A 21,988-nucleotide genomic window follows, 5' to 3' on the forward strand; every position below is an offset into this window, starting at 1 on the left:
AGCAGTTTAATGCTCCGTTCAGAGAAAGTTAGAAGCAGATTAAATCGAAGAAATCTCTTTTTCTCCTCCCTTTTCAATCCTGGCACAGGAGCGCATACATGCAACAAGCAACGCTAAATCTTGCTTGTTGATTAAAATATCACATTCTAAAACATCTTGGATGTGGTGTGATTTTTCAGTGCATAAACAAAGTCTATCCCGAAACTGTACTTATTATTTTCAGCTGATATTTGTTGACTCCGGAATCCAGACTATCGTTATTCGCATATGAGATGCATTTATTTAAAGGACATTTTTGGTAATTTATTCATTTAAATGTATGTTTTGAAATAATTCATTGCGTCTTCAGGCAACGACAGAAGCTGAGACTAAACTGTTAAAAGAAATGTGGTAAAAGATGTAAAATATTCATAGATAGATATTAAATTTGCAACTTGAATTTACTCCTTAGCTTAAATAAACAATGCTTTCCATACACACTGTAGCATTTATTGCTCAATAAATAATGTAGAGTTTACAGAAATTCCTAACAGTCCATTTGCCACAACATAAAAAATAATACTGGAAAATCTATTGCTGCCACCACCCCCCTCCAGCTGCGACACATGTGAATAAAAGAAGCATTACCTTAAGACATTGATTATGTAGGTATGTTGATCAATAGTGCAACAAGTTTAATGCATAGTGGATTGAGAACGAGACAAATATTTACAAGAGTGGTGGTGTCCTGCTGTGATGAAAAGGCTTGCTTCCACTTGAGGGTTAATCAATCTGTTACACAATAATCAGGGGACATGACAGCACCAGGGTCCCTGGCTTAAACACAAGCATCCGTGGGTGCATAACAATGATGCGTGACAGAATATTTCCTCCAGGCTTCCGTACGCTGCACACAGCAGACATCCATCACAACCAAGCAGAGGGTAGAGGTGGTGGAGACGAGGGGAAAGAGTGATGGGGAGGAAGAAATTAAAGAGGGAACAAGGGAGGTTGTAATACAAGTGCGGGGGTGTGGACTGCTGGTTTCCTTGAGGATCAAACAGCAGGCATGAAGGGTGATGGAGAAACGGTGGTCTCTCAAAGAAATGTGGGTTGTGTGGCACGGCTTCGTGTTTATGGGTAAGAAAGGCAGGTGTTTCTATGGGAACGTCTGCATGTTACTGCATGCACTGCGCACACTGACATGACATTACATTAAAGAGAGCATGAACACACACAGCAAGGTTTCCTCTGGGGATAAAAAAAAAACAAAAAACGTCTCTATTCTCTTAATTTTTCTTGTCCCTGATCCCATTGTGTCTCCACTGCTCTACATTTATAACACATTTTTAGATATTTCTCGACTGAATCTGAAATGCAGAAATAATTCATTTACATACTGAATGTATTCCCCCTTTTCTGTAACGCTGATCCTCCATGTATCCGGTTTCCTTTGATCTAACTTGAGATGTCTCTTGATCTAAATGAGACTGGACATCGTTTAGAAAGGACCACCCCTGGTAAAACAGTCCCACATTCACAGCCCACTTCAAAGAAGAAAATGTTTTCTTTTCTAGTATCAATACATACAGTATCAATACTGCATATAAATTAATCAAACTGTTCAAGGCAACGAACAGTGTTCTATACTGTTGTGAATTACATTTTCACATGTACAAAAACTACTCATAACTTTATTTTAAATGACACTGCTTGAAATCATTAACTCCTCTGAAAGACAGTTATTGAATTCTCACCCAGCCTTACGGTGAACAGAATTGATCCTGGAAACTCCAAAACTCCAAACTCATTTGTTCTTTTTGAAGAATGTGTCATAAATAGTTTCATTTTTTGAAAAGGTTATTACTTAAAGTGTCTTTTCTTTTTTCAGCTGCAGATGAATACACTTTTGATTATGGCTGTATGTGGTGGTCACTCAGTGGTGCAATGGTGTGGCTCGTGTTTTATAATCATTTAAAAAAAGACAGTGATGAAGGTGGCAGAGAAGAATAAGATATTTTGGATTTTGGCTACAAGGGCAATACTTGGCGGTAGGATCAGTTTGTTTAGTTTTGGTCTTTTCATGGATTTGCTGACAATAAGAAAAATATTTGTCACGTCTTTTAATAGTCCCCAAATGGCACATTTTGGAAGCACTGAGATGTGGAGCTACCCATCCAGCCAACCTTAGTAACTAGGTATGATCAGCTTTGGACAGAGAAGGGACTGAAAATCCAATGACTATTGTAACAGAGCCAAAATTCCTCTGAAGGGATAGGATGACCTGCCAGAAGAACATCCATATCTGAAGTGCTCCAACCAACAAACCTTTTTAGTGGAACAGCTACGAAGAAGCTGGTCCAGTTTCCCAAATGACAGAAACTGAACTGTGACCTGGATGCATAATGCTAAACCGTGCATATGAACTGGGCAATACTGTACCATCTCTATCGTGAAGCACGGTTATGACATCATGTTCTGTGGGGGATTTTTTTGCAGTCAGGATTGATTGAGTCAAGGATGGAGTCAAATGCAAAATGGGCCTCCCTAGAACAATGCAGGGGTGGCTTCCAGATATTCACTTAATCTGTGTGACACATTTTGTGAGTGTGTGCAGTGAAGGATTGTAAAGCCAAAAGCCAAGATCCAGTTGTAACCTTAGTGACAACCTTGAAAGAAGTACTGAATAAAATGTCCTATTTAAAGTAGATTTTTCAGAATTATTTTCATACACTTGCAGAAAAAATGTGTTTGTCGTTGTCACTATAGGTTCTGTATACATACAGTCCATGCAGTATGTATGCTTCTCCTTCGCTCTCCCTCTCCCTCTATGTGACACACACACGCACAGAGTGTGCGCTACTACTCTGATTGTTGGTGGCAGATCTTTCTCTCTGCGTTTCATTTTTTCCCTTTGATAAAGCCTGGGGAAGAAGCGCCAGCGCCGCAGCCGTTCTGCTCACCCAGCCCCCACACCCACAGATCCCGGTGGGTGGTGTTTTCCTCGCCCGCCTGCCACTCGCCCGCTGCCGTGCCAAGCGCGACATGTGACAGTAGCAGCACATGGCCTCCCAGCACCCCCGCACCTCCCCCCTCCTCCACCCCAATCCTCTGCAGGCTTGTTTCCCCCGACTGTCTGAGAACACCCCGCAACAAGCTTGGCACACTTGTCATGTTCCTTCTCGCTCCTCAGCCAGCAACCCCAAATGACTATCTCGGAGGCACATGCACACATACGCATAGACAGTGCAATTAACTCACATAATGACACACACACAGAAATGTAGGTGCATGAGCATAAAGCTAACTCTTTGCAGATTACACACATGGAGAAATGTTGTGCCTCTGTCTGACTTTCAAAGCACACACCTTTTTGCTGCACTGCTATCACGTCATTAGAAGGGGGCAAACATGCCAGGTTGTGTTTGTACAGGCATGGTCTAGCTGTACTTCCTTCCTCCCTTTATCAAAATCCTCTTTCCTACATCGCTTCGCCTTCTTTCTCCTCCTCTGTGTTTTTCTGCTTATTGCTCCACCACACTGTTCTGTCCCCCCCCCCTCTCTTCACGATTGTTTTTTTAACCACAGTCTCACTCTCTTATTCAGCCTATAAATTATTCAAGTGAACTCCCATAAAGAATGTGTCAGATCTCGTCAACTGCTGGTAATTTATACAGAGAACAAACATGTATGTCATCAAAATGTCCAGGGACCTTTGGATACACTTCCTATGAACGTGGGGATTATTTTGTGAGGGACGGAATGTATGTGTAAATAAAATATAATTTCCTTAGTGAGTTGAGTAGGATCTGAGCACTGAAGACATTGGGTCTCCAGTGTCTAACCAGCTGCGTTAATATTTCAATTACCCTCATGAATAAATGAATTAAAAAGACGCTAACATTATTCTTGGTCTGCCTTTGTTGTGGTGGGAGGAAGCTGTGACATGACACTTCTGCTGAAGACTTCTTCTTTAATATGTTCAGGCTGGTGAGCTGTAGTTTCTCAGTCATTTGGGAGATATGGATGGGAATATTCTTTTAAAGCACAAGTTTAGATTTTTTTTAAAGAAATGCCTAGAGGGCCATAACATACAACGGATGATAAATTTCTATCTTTTCAGAAGTAATGATTATCGACATGTTTTTGTGCTTCACTGATTCTTTACCGCAGGTATCATCAACATTTTTTTTACCACTATCAAGGGTCACGTCTAAACTCAGGCTTTTACGTCAAACCTTGACTAATCAATAGTTCAGTCAATATAAGATTTGCATAGAAATCAATGGCTAACACGGCTTTCAGCAAATGGGATCAGGGTAGTTTTACAGAATTTTCATTTAATATAAATTTTCAATACAAACTGATTATAATTAGTACAATAAAATAATTTCAGGATTCCTCATTTTATTCTTCTTTCTTCTAGTATTACTCCCCTCCTCTCAGCTTTGCCTCCATAAATTGTAGCTTGTAACACTTTTTCCATCTGTCACAGCTTATTCTGGGTAGCATCAGAGAAGACCTTTCTCTTTCAGACGTCGCTGACATTTACATTTGCCTTCTATCTAAGAAAGAGGGATGGTCGTGACCCCGCGGTCCCTTTGCCAATGCCGTTGTCACACATTCTGCCTTAAGAAACAACCGAGCTACCACTGATTCCCTCTGTTGATGCAATGTTACCGACAGCATGAGTGGGAGAAACGAACATGCAGACAACATGATTTAATACAGCAACAGTTGAAACAATATTGTAGCCATAATGTTTTTAGAGTAATTTTTCATTTTTTTTTTTTTTTTGCTGCTTGTCAGGGAATAAGAGCATATCTGCTCAAAATAAATGAATTATAAACATAGCACTATAACTAATCATTTTGTTCAACCAGTATTTTCTATTGTTTTTATTTGTTAACCTTGAGAAATGAAATAAAATTTATCATAAATAAAAAAATTTAAAAATCACAAAATTGTATCACAAATTTAATAGAAATCTTCCACAAATTGTAAAAAAACAAACAAAACAAAAAAACAAGAGAGAAGCCAAATGATATTAAGCACACAGATCAGAGAAAACAGGTCCACACAATGAGAGATCTAGCAAGCTGAAGATGTCGGCATGAAGGCCTTCTGGAAATCAATAGACGCTCCCCTGTGTGTAAGAGCAAGTCAACAGAGCAGAGAGCAGCACAGAGTTAGGGCATACAGATAATATTTATGTAGAGGGAAGCTGCCAAAAACCACCGGGGACCATGTATAATTCTGATTCATAAATCTTAAAAGCAGTGATCTAGTAAATATGAGGTATGTTCATTTATTCAATAAGAATACATCCAGCAACAGGTCAACACTGGAGAATTGTTTAGTATGCCACCTTTTAATATTCATGCACACATCCCCGGGATTGTGTGTCTTATTCTTTTTTAAGTTCAGAGGATGTCTCTGAGCACACAAAAACACGCTCATCCTTTCACGTCTGCATACCTTTGTATGTGGACTGAGCGCGAGGGTCTGTAATCACAGCTGTGACATTACGTAGGGCAGATCGCAAGAGTCCGTGTCATTAGTTGTGTTTCCATTAATACGGTTAACAACATCTACGATGGATGTCTCTGGTACATACAATTAGCAGGTTTACCAACCTCATGAATAAATGCACAGTGCGTGCACACCGCCAACTCTAATTGATGTCCCCTTTCCACACAATTTACATACATTAGAAAGCACAGCACAGCCAAAGGACCTTCTGCACATTTGTCTGCCAAGGCCAAAAGATAGAAACGCAATTGCACTAAACCAGGCACATAAAAACGGCTTAAAACATACATTTTAGCCTCATTTCTGTTTTTCTTTTCTATTTTTTCCCCCCGGGAGAGCCTTATGGTTTTAATGGCTATGCTAATTGCTAGTGTTCCATTGGAATACTAATAAGGGTAGTAATTAGTGTAACATGGACTGTAGCTCAGTTTGGACAAGAGTTGGTTTTCCCTTTTAAAAAGCCTGTAAAATGGAAATGAAATCCACGCCAGGGAGTGGACATTTAAAACTAGCTTTGGGGCTGTTTGGCAGATGCTTAATGCTAACAAACTTTAGACTTTAAACTGCTGCAACACCAAGAACTTCACAGTTGGCGGAACTTTATTGGAGTCCTTTCTGTCAGATCGAAAAACAACTAGCCTAACACTGTCCAGGCAAATAGACAGCTTGTTTACAATTACATCAACGCACGGTTGTGATAGCTCTGTCTATGTGAATATAAATGTTGATATGAATACGCCTTAGGAGTAATGTCCTCCATCTGTCCAGATGGCCCTTGGAATTATCTGCTTTACGTGGGATAATGAAATTTCACTCACTATCCAACTGCTTTAAATTGAATTAACGTGATAGGCATCATTCCTTCTCACAGCTTGGGGTGTCATCAGTTCAACCGGCGCTCCCCATTCATTGGGCACATCAATCACAGACAACTGAGGCAATAAAATCTCACAAAAGCCCAATAACGATCAGGGTACAAAAAGAAGGAATGATACATAGCAGGGATGTTCTTGCTACACTGTAAAATGGGGGTCTCCCCCTAAACGCAGGCTGCCATTTTAAAGACAAACTGCCTATCACTTTCTTATTGCTGCAAGAGCTCAATATACTGTATACATTACTTTGGCGACCTAATTGCTTTATCTATCTTGTATAGTGTGTTGAAGTGGCCTAATATGGTTGGTGATGTTCATTCCCTAGATAGTCTTTTACCTTGGAATTTCAAACATAATGAAAGGGGTACATAAAAGATGGCTGGCAGAGGAAGTGGTGGCCGGTATCTTTTGGCAGCAGCAGTGGTGAAAACTCCCAGGAGTGCATTTCTCAAATATCCCACTGTGGCCATGAAACATCACATTATGGAAAAATCTAGTGAAAATATAATTTAACTGAGGGTATGTAAGAGATGAAATTCAGGTGCAGTTGGATCTATATTGTCATCAAGCTGCCCGTTTTTAAGAAACGGCAAAAGGGTGGCATCAATTGTTGGAGGTTTCCCAAAAAGAAAGAATAAAACAGGCATTCCGCCATCACCCTGTTTTTAGCCATGAAATCAATACACACAGTTGGGCTACATGAACAGAGGAGCAGATTTTTGGCAAAGACTGTCGTGCATTTGGATGAAGGCAAGAAATCAGCATGAAAGTAAGAGCATCTAATCATGTAAATAGTGTTATCCCAAGATAAGACCGTCTGAGATGAGGATTATTAGATTATATTAGATTATACTAAATATATCCCCACAGTCTCTATTCAACATGTCAATTATGATCCAAGATTTCCAGATTTCACGCTTTAAGAATTTTTTGGAAATCAATGCAACGGAAATGGCTGTTAATTAGCTTGGTCTTTTGATGTACATAACTCAGATAAAACTTTCATTCCAAACATATTTCAAGCATCTTGATGTGATGATCCACACAAAGAGTCAAATGTCCTGAAGTGACATCTGTCCAAGTCCCCATAATCTAAACATAAACTGTCAGGGCACTAGATGTTGTGAAGTTAGTTTTTTTTTTTTTTTGCTTATGTTGTCAGAATCCTACAAAAAACAAACAAATGTTTTCAAGTTACTAATAACTTTTGTTCAAAGAATGTAGGTTTTTCTCAACACCGACAAAAACTGTAGGTCAGAAAGAGTATTTCATCACGCTCATCCTCTTCACGTAATGAAATACAGATTGCTTTCCATAGTGTGTATTGTGGGGTCCTGTTGTGTCTTGAGATAGTAATTTATTTGTGGTTTATTTGTGAATATTAATTTACATGCTGCAAGTTTGATTAAATTGCCATCAAGCGCTCAAGCTGACAGCACCTTAATGGTATGGCCTCAGACTGCTGATCAATGTGAAGCCCAGGTGGCAATGAAGGAACACAGTATAACCTGTGGTTTGTGACAGGAGCGTACAAGGACGCTGGAGAGGACAGAGAAAGTGGAGATGCTATCCCTGGATTAATGTTCAAATGATATTTGCCTACTATTACTAGTACTACTAACAGCAACAAGGGGGCAGCTTTGGTCTTTTCAATCTCACACATGCTGTTAACCAGAATAGGCCTGATGTCAATAAAACTTCAACAAACGCTTGAAGGACCCTGCATCTCATGGGGATTGTATCTACAGTGGTAGTTTTGTACACACATTTAAAAAACAAGTCTGCTCCAGCAGTTTCTTGCCTGGTCTTCAGATCAGCTGCCACGAGCTTGTAACCCAACTGGCCCCATGTCAAGCTTTTTGTGTATAACCATGAGAGATAACAGTCCTCCGGGGAGAAGCAGGCCCTGTGTATGCATGAGTTTGTATACGTGTGTGTGTGTGTGTGTGTGTGTGTGTGTGTGTGTGTGCGCGCACAAAGCAAGCGAATGACTAGTAAAAGGAGACAGAGCAACCAAGTCATAAGAGTACTCTCTTCTCCTCATAAAGAAAGCAATAAAAGGCGCCTGCCTTACAGTAACAGTTCATTAGTCAGACAGGCAGCCGCGGGTCCCTCCAATCAGGACCCCACCCCATTTATCAGCCACAGTCTGACGCCGGCTCTGTAACACTAACTACTCTTTACAGCCACAATTCCTGCTCTATAGCCTATAACATGGTTTGTTTAGAGATGTATTAACTAAAGAGATGAAATGACTTCATTACAACATGTAGAGCAGCTGAGAGCAACATTTACAGTGTAGCTACTTCTGTGTGTGATGGATTCAGTAAAGATGTATGTGTGTTTACCAAATGTAGTTGGGACTGCTCAAAACAAAATGCAACCCATTGGCAAAGCACAATGACACTAATACAACATAACAAAGCACAATTTTATCTGTTTTGTCATCCATTTATCCAGCTAGCCGTCCATGGAAATACACACAATGCACACACACACACACACACACATACATGCGTGCACAAAGATTAGGACTCAGCGGATAGAGTTTGGTTGCAAATGATCTCTTATCATCATTGCACAGCCTTTTGTGATCACATGTAACATGATTGCCTGCTTTGGATGGGCATGACAGATGTGTGTACCACTGTTACCGTGCATGGGAACTTAGGGAGTGTGGCAGGGAGTGTGTGTGTGTGTGTGTGTGTGTGTGTGTGTGTGTGTGTGCGTGGAGGTTGCATCTGTGATTCTACTGTCTGTTGTTATCGCTCTTGGCACACAATGGGCTCACCAACTGCTTTCCACTAACAGCCCCTAGCAATCACGGATGGGGAAGTGGTAACCACTATGAGCGGGCGGCAAATGGACAAAGGTCTGATGTGTATCAGAGACTGCTGGAGCAGAGAGCTGCAGTGTGCCACATGGACGCATGCTGGGGCCCACTACCAGCAACAAATCACAATAGTTACACTTTCAGACAATCATTGTACATACAGTCAGTGTGTAGCCAGTGAAAGCAGGAAAATACTGTAAAAAAAACAAAACAAACAAAAAAAAAAAAAACACAGAGGGTTACGGTGTTTGACGACCGCAAAATCTAAATGGCACATACACACCAGAAGAGGAAAAGCAAAACATGAACTGACAGTTTGTTTCCTCACACCTGGATGAGCACAAAAAGCATGAGACATTGCTCAAGGAAGCTTTAATGTATTGAATCTAACAGGCTATTTTGGTAAAATAATAACTGAAGGCTGTGCTTCTGACAGGTGTTCCATGAAGGTCCTCTTCTGTGTGACTGAAACTGTATAATCGCTCCTTCAGCTGAGCATCTCTTTCTAGAAAAGGACAGCACTGAACAAACATGTTTTCATGTAGGAATCCTGTGTGTAAAACAGACTATAAATGTGTGTTATAGTTGGAATGTCTAAAATGTACCAATCATGCCATTGTTTGAGGTAATAAAATATTAGATTTCACACAAAAGTACTTACTTTTGAAACTGCTGCTCTGTTGAGGCTGTTGGGAAAATCGAATGCAGAATTTCGTACATGAATATATATGTTGAATTTGTATCAAACACACCTACAGTAGATCCAACCAATAGTGTGTGGACGTGGGTGTCTAAGTAAGCTGCAATATAACATCAGTTGAGCACAGAAAAGGATTTTCAAATATAGTAGAGTCACCATCTGTTTTCATATTACTGTAATAGAGAAAGCTGTGTAGTCTAAATGAGAGAATTCTCCTCCATAATTTGACAAAAAAAAAAATATGTAAATGCTTTTTTCCCAAAGCCAGCTTAGGTTGGGCAGCTCTATGCCCTGGCGTCTTCTGTTCACTGGCACAATGGGTATGAATGTCCATTTACATGGTTTATGTGGTTGGGTCTTTATGTGGTTGTGTGTATGTGTGTGGGTGGATGAATGTGAGCGAGGGGGAGAAAGACTGCTGAAATTGGTGATGGTCACGGTGAGAAAGACAGAGACAAGGCAAGAAAGGCCATTATTCTTCTGTGGCACCAACCTGACTCTCCACACATCCCCCAGCTGCGGCCATGACAACCAACCTGCCCTCTGGGAACAGGTGTTAAGTGCCATTGACCCCTGGGAACAGGATGCACACATGCTATAATCATACACATTGCACAGCTGGAATCATGGAAATGCGCGTGCGTGCACACACACACACACACACACACAGTCACTGGACCGCAGAACATACTCATGCAGGTCCAATACACATATGTGTCTATGTGCACGCAGGTCCTAAGAAGCAGACGATGGCTGGCTTCTCTTTCTTTTTTTGGCCAAGAATTACATGAGCTTTAATGTAATTACAGGACTGACAAGGACAGACTGTCTCTGCTTATTGCTCTGTGCTGGGCCCCCTTGAGAGCGACAGACAGGAGCGTGCACAGAGTACTTGTCCAATCTCTAATGACAACGGCACACCCTTTCCACAATAATCCTTTCATTTCTGTCCACTCATGGGAGAGGTACAGGGAGGCAGGGAGGTGAATGTGGTGTCTGTGTGTGCGTGTGTGAAGGGGTGGAGGCATAATGAATAATGAAAGGAGCAGGCAGTAATGGAGTGAGGGGGTAAAATTTTAAGGATTACAGTATAATAATGGCTGACAAAGGCAAAATTGAGTAGAAAATGAGTCATCCTTTGAAAAGGTCATCTGGTGTAGCAGGAATGTGGTCAGAATCTGCTTTGTCTAAAGGTGAAAGCTCAAACAACATTAGAAGAGGAGCAATATTAAGCATTTGGAGCCCGTCTCACACATACAACCTCCTTCTCTCTTCTTTCTGTGTCTCTCACGCTTACACAAATACGCAGCCTTTTAGTGATGGAAATTCTCCAGACGTGCAACAGCAGGGCACCTCCCTTGGGGTTGGTAACCATAAGCACACAAACACATATTCTCCTGGACCTTGTCTGCAGAAAACTGAGCTCAGTAAACAGACCAAACATCACGAATATCATTTTTGAAATTATTTACCGACCAAAACAAAAATACTGAATAAATCCCGATGCTCACAGCACATTTGGGAGTTAGAAAGAGTGATTTTTCAGTAGTTTGTAGCGAAACAAGCTATAGCAGCGGATAAACATTCACTGTGTTAATTGTCTGTGCAAATGGCTTGGCTGGGGATCAATGGCAGCTTTATAGATGCACCAGCAGTAGCAGCCAGACGGACTGACTTAGTGTTGCACTCAACATGGCAGCAGCCATCTTGTCAGTATTTTCAGCAGCACTGAATAAAGATGGGAGATTTTCATCCTCATCCCCGCTCTCGTCTGTCGCTACTTTAAAGTGCCATTTTCAATGTTTTTTCCTACAGTTTATCTGCCTCACATTCCATCTCTCCACTCTGCACCTTCCCTTAACTCGTCCCCCCCACCCCACTTCATCCATCCTCCTGCCGCGTTTCTGTCTCCTGGGTGATTTCCCAGTGGGTGTCCTTCCCTCAGCACCACAGTACAGCCATGTGAATCAGAGAGTAACTGTTTGTTTAATGTTAATGGCAGCCAGATGCCTGGTTCACCACCTTTTTGGAGTCACTGTGCATCTCGATGACAGCCTTAGAGTCTTAGAGAGAAGAAAAACGATGAGGAGGGAGCATGCCAACAGATGTCTCATCATAACATCTGCCGGGAAAACACAATAGGATGGCAGAAAGAAAGAAGATTAAAATTTGACAATGACAAATTCATTTGAAACTTAATTGATTATCACAAACTGAATTCATTAAAGCTTTTACTACACAACCGTATCGTCTGGTTGTAATTAAGACACAATGAATTCAGGGCAAACATATGCGGCATTTTGGATACTGTATTCATCTATTCAGGTGAGGGTAATGCTAGAATGTATGTAAGTCCAGTGGCAAACTATTATTAGCATTTTTGTAGCAGCGGTTGCACTCTTGCTGACACTGTACATACTGCTATTTTCTGCTAATTTGTCATTCACTTAACACCACCTAAGTGACGGTGCTGACCACAGCACAGTCCACTGATAACACTATGAACAAGTCTGCACTGACAACAGGCCACTTGACTGTGTATTATTTCCCTCAATGAGATAACAAAGAGCTAAATTAGATTCCAGACCAGTTGCACTAAGGCAGATTTAACAATGCAGAAAAGCCACATCGACGGGGAGAGAATAAAAAAGACGTGCAGTAATGACAGTGACACCCTTAACCACAGCATTCTGTTTTGCTGAATTTTTGCAAGCAGCGTGTGGTAGTCTGTGGTTTTTAACAATATCAGTGTGGGGTGATTGAGTCCATCTCGAAGAATCACATTCACCAGCCACTGAGATATTCACATAAATACCTCCGCCCACACATCCAGGGCACAGACTATTTCCCATCCTTGATCAGTACTTAAGCACAAACACACATTTTGACTGCCTTGCAAGCAAACCAACGGACTTGCTCAAGGTACTTTTGAAATTGAATTCAGCCGTTGCCTCTCTTGTGCGATTAGCCCTTGACTTGGCGAGCACACTGGGTCCTGAGGGGTGACTGCGCAGACCAGAGATAATGGCGAACACTCTCTCTTGCTCTATCAAATTAGCAACATACATGAGATTCAGTAACACATACCGTAATCTACTCCAGGAAAATGCAAGGTAGAGACAGCTAAAAGGCTAATTTGTTTTTGTCACATTTGAACTCACCTATTGAATTTAAGTGCTTGGAGCCACCAATATTATATCAAATAAAGCGTTGTGTTATTAACACCAGCAAGAAGATGTTGCCCTGTGGTCAGTTTGGAGTAATGTAGCAGAGAAAAGGGGCAGTCAAACTTGACTTATTTCTCTTTCTAGAAAGCTGCAGGACAAACCCCAGGATAAACAGGAAAGAAAGGTCAAGGGTTCAGGTCTATTATGGTTAAAGCACTGCTGAACAAGTGATGGGCACAAGGAATAATTAATATTGAATCCAATACTAGTGAGAATGCACAAAGCCCATGAGGTCTACTGTGTCTTATTCTGTACAATTACTAAATAAAATAAATCAGTTTCTACCATTTTGTTGCCTTTGATGCAACTCCCATTCACAAATTTCCATCACATTAGATTTATTTAAAATTGTAGTATATCGTATAGTGGCACAGAACAGATCAAAATGATTTGTTTCTAGTTAGATATACTGTAGTTTTAGACTATATATAGTGAGATGGATGGATGAAGGCAACTGGTGTTAAGGCAATCTGATGACGCTATGACTCCACTTCTACTGAAGCTGAACATGTCTAACTGCTCAACTGACCACACTGTCCTGACCTCAGGCAGCGCTGCAGGGGTGCCAACTGAAAACAGCAATGACCATACAGGGGAGTGTATGTACTGTGTGTGTGGAGGGAGGAGACAGAGGTGTGTGTAGAGTGCTGAAAGTACATGAAAACATACTGTGTGTGCATCAACATACTGACATGCATTTATGTGCCGTTATTATGTGTGTGTTTGTGTATCACGGGATCTGTTCTAAAGCCAGCTTCAGGGCATGCAAGAGCCTCTTTTATCAGGAAAGTTCATGTTTATGGTTGTCTTGCTCGAGCCCTGCAGGCCACTGGCAGCCCGACTCAGAAAAAGGTCAGCAATTAGTGCTCAAATTTAGTAACTTCGTTAAATTGTGACCCATGTTTTGCATGAATCAGTTTAAAAAAAAACATTAAAATGATATAAATGAAATACTTTTATGAACCTGTAAAATGATATCATTGACACAACAACACAAGATCTTGGGAGACCTTAACTGATCTAATGTGGATACCTCATTTTTTCACATATCCATTAAACGATGTAGCCTCAGAGAAACAACGTGAATGGCATTACATTATGATCCAATAAGAATTAAGAGGCTGGCCATTTCCTCTTCCTGCACAGAAGATGATATAATCCTATTTCAGGATCTCTCATCTCATAGCCCTACACATCTCGTTCTCTCTCGCCTCTCTCTCTCTCTCTCTCCCTCTCTCTCTCTCTCCGACTCTCCCCTGAGATCCTGTTCATTCTATGAGAAGGCCTGCTGCACATTGATCCCCACTATCTGTGTCGGGTCAGTGGATACAGCCACACTCAGCACTTTCTGTATGCCTAGAGAGTATCCAGGCTGTGACAGGCTGCTTTTCCCTACTATCCCTGAATATTCGCCCTCTCCTAGGAGCAGTGACAGGCAATCTTTGCTGACCCTCTTGGGTCACCGCCTCAGCGCTGAATAGATGTCAGATATTTAGATAATATGTGGCGTACAATATGACACCCTGACATATAAGATGTCCAAAGGCGCTGCTTCATTTGGCCCATGTCAGATGGTTTTACACAAAAGCCCAAAGGTGAGTTACAGTGTGTGAATCAGAAAGATCAGTAAAAGGCACTTTCTGAATAAATATCTAAATGACACGTGGCTAAAACAAGGCGAAAAACCATCCCACTTTGCCATAAGACCTATGCTCAGCAGCATCCTGACCTCCAATGTCTTTTCACAACAAACCTAACTTCTTCTGACAAAATGACAAAATGTCTATTATACGCTCAAGAGGGTGTTCTTCCTTCTGTGAACAAGTATACTGTATGGCGGTTTCAGGCTTGCATATGCACAAATGTGACATGTTGCATCTAGTCCTCAGAGGGGAGCAGGAGTAACAGTTCATATCTGTGTGCAGTATCTCTACACATAGGTCATTGCTAACATAGTCTCAGGAGGCCCATAATATTGCATGGATGGACAAGCATATACTATAAATATCTGCATACTGTATCTGGTGCACTGGACATGGACGAGATCAGCATCTCCAACTGCAGACTGTGCGTCTTTGTGGTTGTATTGATTTGACTTTAAAAATACATCTTCACTCTTCATCTGATTGCTAGAACAGAGGAAACGTGATAGCAAAGGAGCATATTCCCTAAAAGTACATAATTAAACTGAAGATTTCTATCAAGAAGAGTGGAATGATCTTTTGAAAGTGAACACAGAAAAGACTCCAAGAGTTGATATCAAATTCATTGTTGCCTTAGATGAGATTATACACCTCTTGCCATCACAAATAAAATAAACTGACAACGAAAGGTGTTGTATAACTTTATAGGTAAAACTCTAACAACCGTCTGAATGAAGAATGATCTTATTTAAATTCTAAACTCACAATGTGTATAAGTGGCTGGGTCTTGTACTCCAGCTTGGTTAAAGGTGAGTCAGTTTATTGCATGCACTGCAGTAACATTAACACAACACCAAATCTGAAGTCACCTATTAGGAGATCACTCAAGTAAGGCAGCGGACACACTACAGGGTCAATTATTCAATGTATTTTTCAATGAGGGCTTTGTGGGTTTGTTTTTAAATCAATCTAAACAAATTACGTGTTAGTTCTCATTCTCTCAAACTTGATTCTTTGAAAAAGTGACAGTCCTAATGGATGAAATTCAAGTGGCCTAATAAAAGGATTTTGACTTTCTTTGTCCTCTTTTCTCCACCACTTCCCTCAATTTGTGACACGACAGACCTGTTTCAAAGATGTATCTCTTAAAACTGTCCTTGTGCTGTGGTGTCATTTAGCTCAGTTGTTAGAGCAACCGCCCCATGTACAAAGGCTCAGTCCTTGCTGCAGCAGCCCAGGCAGAGATGTTTTCACACAACGGTATGTAACTACTTTTATATTGCAGTCGTATGGTGCATACCTGACATACCACAACAATGAATTTTACTGTTAACTGTTCTGCTAAAAAAGTGATCTTTTTCTAAATGGCTTCTCTCAAGGGCCTGTCACACATCCTATAAGCCGGCGAACTAGCGTAGCTTAGCCTAGAACGTTCTCACTGCCCAAAGTCTCCCTTCCATCCTCTTCCAGTGCTTCCTGTCCTCTCCAAAGCTTTGATCAGCTAAGCCTGCAGAGTTACAGTATCATTCCTCGGTTACACTAAAACCCACACTCACAAATCTAGAGCTGCGGTGAAGTCTCCAACTCCTGCTCCAGCACTAAGCCTCCCAGTTGATATAATCCATCCTGCTTCTTTGCTACCTGCAATGCTCTGGTTTTAAAGCAAGGATGTATTCTCGTCTGCAAATGCCTCAGCCTGCCACAATGCCTATATTATTGAAACAACTTAGGAGTCTGGCTTTGGCCTGATCATACTAGTTCCCACCCCAGCCTGTATTAGATCTCATCTCCAGGCATTCCACGTCAGGACATCTGCTGTGTTTCTACTAACTGCTTCTCCAATCAACAGCCAACTACCTCATTCTAACAGCACAGCCTCCGCTCCCGGCCTTTTACTGTGGGACAGCCCCCCAGTGCCTCATCAGCAGCAGCACCATCACCCAGCTCTGCACCACCAGGGGATGGACTGGGCCTGCCCTGTCTACCCATTGCTCCACCAACAGGGGATAAAGGGATAAAGAGCCTCTGCTCAGGGACTGATTACTTACATCTGCCAGGCTAAATCCCAGTGCCCGCACATACACACACGCACACACACATACAAGTGTGCACAAACACAACACAGGCACACACTGGGCCTGCTGCTAGCTGCAGCATACTTACTGATGCATGTATTGTTTTCTGACATAAGCATGTGGTATGTGAGGAAGCTGTGCGGATGTGTGTGTTCAGGACTTTTATTCATGTGTAAGTAAAAGATTATAGGTCAATAAATGCATAATGAACACGTGTATCGTTGCATTGCTAACTTCATATTATTGCTCCTATAAACAAGCTCCAAAAGCAGTAGAGTCAACACAACAGCAATAAACCTGTCCTGGGCAAAGGTCCTATCCACCTGTAAGTGTTGAGACACACTTCAGACCACTTCATCTGATATATGCAAACAATAATAGTTTCTCATATTTTAAGATGTTATTGAAATCATGTTTCTGCCACTAAAGACATTGACGCTTTCTTTATTATTCTCTGTAAATATACAATATAATAACAATATTCTGTTGCAGTATGCTGCCATTTGCACTTCACAGTGCTCTCTGTGGTCCCTTGTTGACTTTAACCATGCCAGGCTGTGCCAGATGATTTGCAATAGCTTGTAAATATACTCTAAGTTGGTAGGCAGGGTTCTTTTTTCAAAGACATATTAAAGCCAGAGCTAATAAGCTACCACTGGGCAAAGTATTTCATTAACACAATTAATGTAGTATAGTAAGACTTTAATGTATGTAATGTTTGCCACTAATAGAATAATGAAAAAAGACAAGTGTTGACTAAATATTATATTTATAAGCAAAACTAAGTAATTGTTACTGAGGAAAAAACACAGTTTTATTGCAGGCATAGGACATTTTTATTTTGACCTTTCCAAAAACATGATCAGAGCCTGGATTTTCAGATGGCCTGTATAAAAAAAACAAATGTCAAATACCACGGGATTGGCAGTGGCACAGTGTAATAGAGTTTAGCCTTTGACCGCAAAGTCATCAAATTGCATGGTTCTCATGAGTTCCTATTGATTGCCGGTATTAGAAAGCTGGCATCACTATCAGACATTCCCCGTGTGCGGATGTCAGGCTGGCCCACTGACCTCCTGCTTCCAGCTCATCTTTCCCTCATGGGGAATAGAAAGGGGAAAAAAATCATAACGCTCATAAGAGCATATTAATCCCATGGTCTGAGCACATGGTGCCTGCGAGGGCTTACCTTTATCAACACAGATGTGTGTGCTCTTTCACATGGACACACACCTGTGCTTACACGGTATACAGACTGGGGCTATGCAGGGAAACCAAATGAATTACTGCTATCTAAGGCACAAAGGAGAATCTATCATGAGATGTTGTAATAAGACAAATTTGGATCAGACTCACTATTATATGTTTGTTTATTTATTTAAGTAGAAAATCAATGTCATCTTATACGATAGATTAAGATAGAACATCCTTACGTGTTGGCATGGCAACTGTATGATGCAGCAGCTTTAAACTCATCAATGACACTGTGTCCTCTGAAGCATGTAAATCACTAAAAGCTTAAAAGGCCACTATAAGTACTGCTGACTGATTCAAATAATTCGAGTGTAAACAAATTATGGAGAAGACGCCCACATTGTCAACGCTTGCAGAGATTTAGTGATGAAAAAACTTCAAGAGGACTTCAACTGGAGTGGTATATTGTTGTTGTTACTGGTATCAAATAAACAGATGTTAATTTGGAGCTTGGACTCTGTGAGAAGCAGCTCTTTTCAAGGGTGCAAGAAGTCAGAAGGAATCGTACATCCAATTACCGCCATCTTCAGGCACGATGAGAAGCAGCCCTTTAATCGTTAAGAGACACTACTTCGTGACTAAAAATCGTTACAACGCAAGGACAGCTCAAGTCATGCACACATCTTATAAAATTGAAGATGCAATGTAGCGTTTTAATTCAAATTCAATAGGGTGACAGCGAGGAATGACTTTTTTTAATCACCACACAGCCTTGTCATTCGGTTTCATCCTGAGATTGCGGTAACCATTAAAGCGTCCAGCATAGGAAGAGCAAGAGTGAAGTGCCGGGTAATGCAGTGCCTTACGATCCTGGTTACATTTAAATACATCAATATTAGGAGACAGCAACGAGATGGACGAGGATGGGGAAGAAGCGCTAACACTGTAGGAAAGAAGCGATAGGCCTGCCAATTGACTTTTGCGCAATGGAAACGACGATTCCGCACACACACAAAACATAACAGAACACAGCGTTTCCCCGCGGACGCACAGCGTGTGGAGCGCTGCGGGGCAAGGCGCGCGCCACACACACACACACACACACACACACACACACACACACACACACACACACACACACACACACACACACACTGTTTTAAGCACACCTGAGAGAACTAGGAGCAGTAGCAGCTCAGTGAAGGGGTTTATTTACCTCGGTGTCGTAGATTTTGGTGATGAGTGAGAACGAGTACTTCCTGGACTCCCGTATGTGCTGGATGGCCAGTTGGACCGCCGGCTCGATCCCTTGGCTGATGCTGCTCATCAAGGCCGATTCGTTCATTGGCATAAGAACCATGATGGGCAAGTTTTCCCCGTCCCTGGCGAACCAGCTGTTGTCCTGTCCGTGTTTGGTGCGGTCGTTACACACCTTGGCCAGGGCAGGGTGAAATAGCAAAACTGAGAGGAGCAGGCATCCCGTCGGGAGAAACATCTCCCAGCCGCTGCAGTCCCTCCGGGCTGGAGCCATGCGACCGTGCAGGGTGACCAAATGAGATCCCACCGTACCCTCACTGGTTGGGCATCGCAAATTCGGGCTCGTCCGGGATGCTCAGACGCCCGCCCGTCAATGAAATCGTATTTCAAAACAGAGCAGACACGAAAGCCGCAGCAGCCCCTGCAGTGGGCAAACTGGTCGTGTGGATTATGACTGCAAACTGGGAAAAATGTTACTACTCTATAACGGCGCCTCTGTAAGAATATTCCAAGGACGCAGAGATTCGCGTTGCAGAAGGAGAGCTATTGCCTCTCGATGTCCGTCATCCAAACGATCTCCTGTCAAAACAGCCCTCCAATTCAGCCCTCCTTTTCACCTTTAATTTGATTTAATCACTTATCTTAGAAGCACACGAATGTCCTGAAGGATGCCCCGAAAACAAGGTGAAGACCCCCGTAAGTGTAGACAGAAATCAGTCACTTTCGATGACAGTTGATGCGGATACAAAAAATCACCTCCGAAGTAAATTCCCAGCCAAGAGATGGCAACTGTGGGCATCCCAGACGCCAAACGCAGAATGTGACAAATTGCACAGACAAGGAAGCGATACGGGAACAGACTAAAAACAAACAGAGCTGATGCTGAAAGCTCGACCACAGAGGTCCGAGGGGGAGATGTCGAGAGAGTCTGCCTTGACAGCCTGTGGGACTGGGATGCTCATCTCCGATGGTGCGTCAGAGAAGCGCCGAAGCATTTGCTGCTGCTGCTGCTGCTCACCGCGCGCGCAAGAGGGAGCACTGAATGTGGAGGAGGAGAGGAAACGAGGGAGGGAAGGGGGGAGGAAGAGGTGGAGGGGGAGGAGGAGGAGGCGAGGGAGAGAACAGCCTGGTGGAAAGGCTGCATAGGCTTCATGCAGGACGGGCTCATCAGCGGATTGACAGCCAATGGTGATTTACTGTGTTTTTATGTTACAGGAGGCAGACAACGTTGCAGACATGCATGCGGGCATGGTAGTTAAAATATATAGGGCTGCAGTATATACACGTGTAAACCATTGTTATGTTACGCGTCATACAATAGTCATATGAAACGATGTGTACTTTTAGTGTCACGTTATAAATGTTTATGCCAAGGGTTGGTGAGATTATTCCCACAGACAGATGGGCTTTGATTCCCCATGTAGCCGGTTCTGTTGACGTGTCCTTGAGCACGATAAGACAACAAGCTGTGTGCGGATTCCCACTATAGGACCAATAAAGAATAAATAAGTATTGAAAATATCCGAAGTGAACATATGTGAAGAGACTGGGATTATTTTTGGACGTGCTTTGATTTAGTAGTCTCATAAAGAGCCAAAGAGCAGACTGTGAAGTTAGGTTCACACATGCCCAGGCGTCCTTGTTTGGGGGGCTCCCAAAAAACTTAATTAAGTAAGACAGTAAGTAAGAGAGGATTATTACATTCGACTATCATGGTTATCAGTTTAACTTTTTCCACTGTAAAACCCTAAAATATTCAGGAAACACTGGATCCTAAGCAATGAATCCAGCAAAATTTCAGCACCATGGACAGTGAAGAGCCTGGGTGCTGTCCATGGTGCTGTACTGTTCCAGACAGCAGCGCTTTGCAGCAGTGCAGCTGTAATTGTCCTCAGCTCTTGTTGACATGTGTACATTAGCCCATTACCTGCATTTCCCTGGAGCACGGTATACACATTTTAAATTTATGTCTCTGTACACAAGGATTACTTTCTCCCGCGGCCCTAAGGTTAAAAAACAGGCAATTATTGCAATAGTTTGCAACACAATGCATGGTATTGTTAAACTTGCGTGGGAAGTGAACAGAATATTCTGCCAGGGGGTAACGGTTCGGCACATGCGGGAGAAATATGAAAGCCTTTCAAGTCATCACTTGCATCTGTATTTCAAAACAGAGGCACATCGAGTTTGACTCAAACAATTATATCACAGACACAATTACAATAAGCATCAAAGAGAAGGGCACGAATAAAAGTAGTGTAAAAGAGTGTAATGTTGTTTTCAGTTCAGGATTAATATGGCACAGGGCATGAAGATCACCTTGTGAATACAGGTGTCAGCTATAGATGCATCACTCCACAACTGCCCACACCGCAGAGTGAAAGCAACTTGCCTATGGTGAGATTTTTAAGTCTAATGTGCAACACAGGTGACATGTTGCAGGTCTTCGTTTTCAGAGATGATGCCGTCTATAAGAATTTGCAATACTATACTAAGAATTTCATTTTTTTTCCCAGAGAAATTTACTCTGTAAGCTAGGCCTGCTATCAGAAAATGGGAATTGTGAAATAACCTTTGCACAGCAAATAGTCTTAATCACAATATGATTTTCACCTATCCTCTCACACAACCAATTTCCTCAATCTTCATTAGGGGCTTAAAGCATAAAGCTGT

The 21,988-nt window shown here is 41.9% G+C and overlaps 1 protein-coding gene across 3 annotated transcripts in view; it reads right to left on the minus strand.

Annotated features, from left to right (window-relative positions):
* Window positions 1-21,988, minus strand: part of gabbr2 (gamma-aminobutyric acid (GABA) B receptor, 2) — a 164,590-nt gene that overhangs the window by 138,344 nt on the left and 4,258 nt on the right. Inside the window, exon 1 of one of the 3 annotated variants that reach the window (XM_010734778.3) lies at window positions 19,275-20,364. The exons of the other annotated variants lie outside the window; for them this stretch is intronic. Coding sequence (XP_010733080.1) covers window positions 19,275-19,589 — 315 coding nt within the window. The 5' untranslated portion in view covers window positions 19,590-20,364. Of the gene's footprint in view, window positions 1-19,274; window positions 20,365-21,988 lie in introns of those variants that run through there. 3 annotated transcript variants of the gene reach the window in all.

Source organism: Larimichthys crocea, chromosome XIII (assembly GCF_000972845.2).
Source record: "Larimichthys crocea isolate SSNF chromosome XIII, L_crocea_2.0, whole genome shotgun sequence".
Lineage (NCBI taxonomy): Eukaryota > Metazoa > Chordata > Actinopteri > Sciaenidae > Larimichthys > Larimichthys crocea.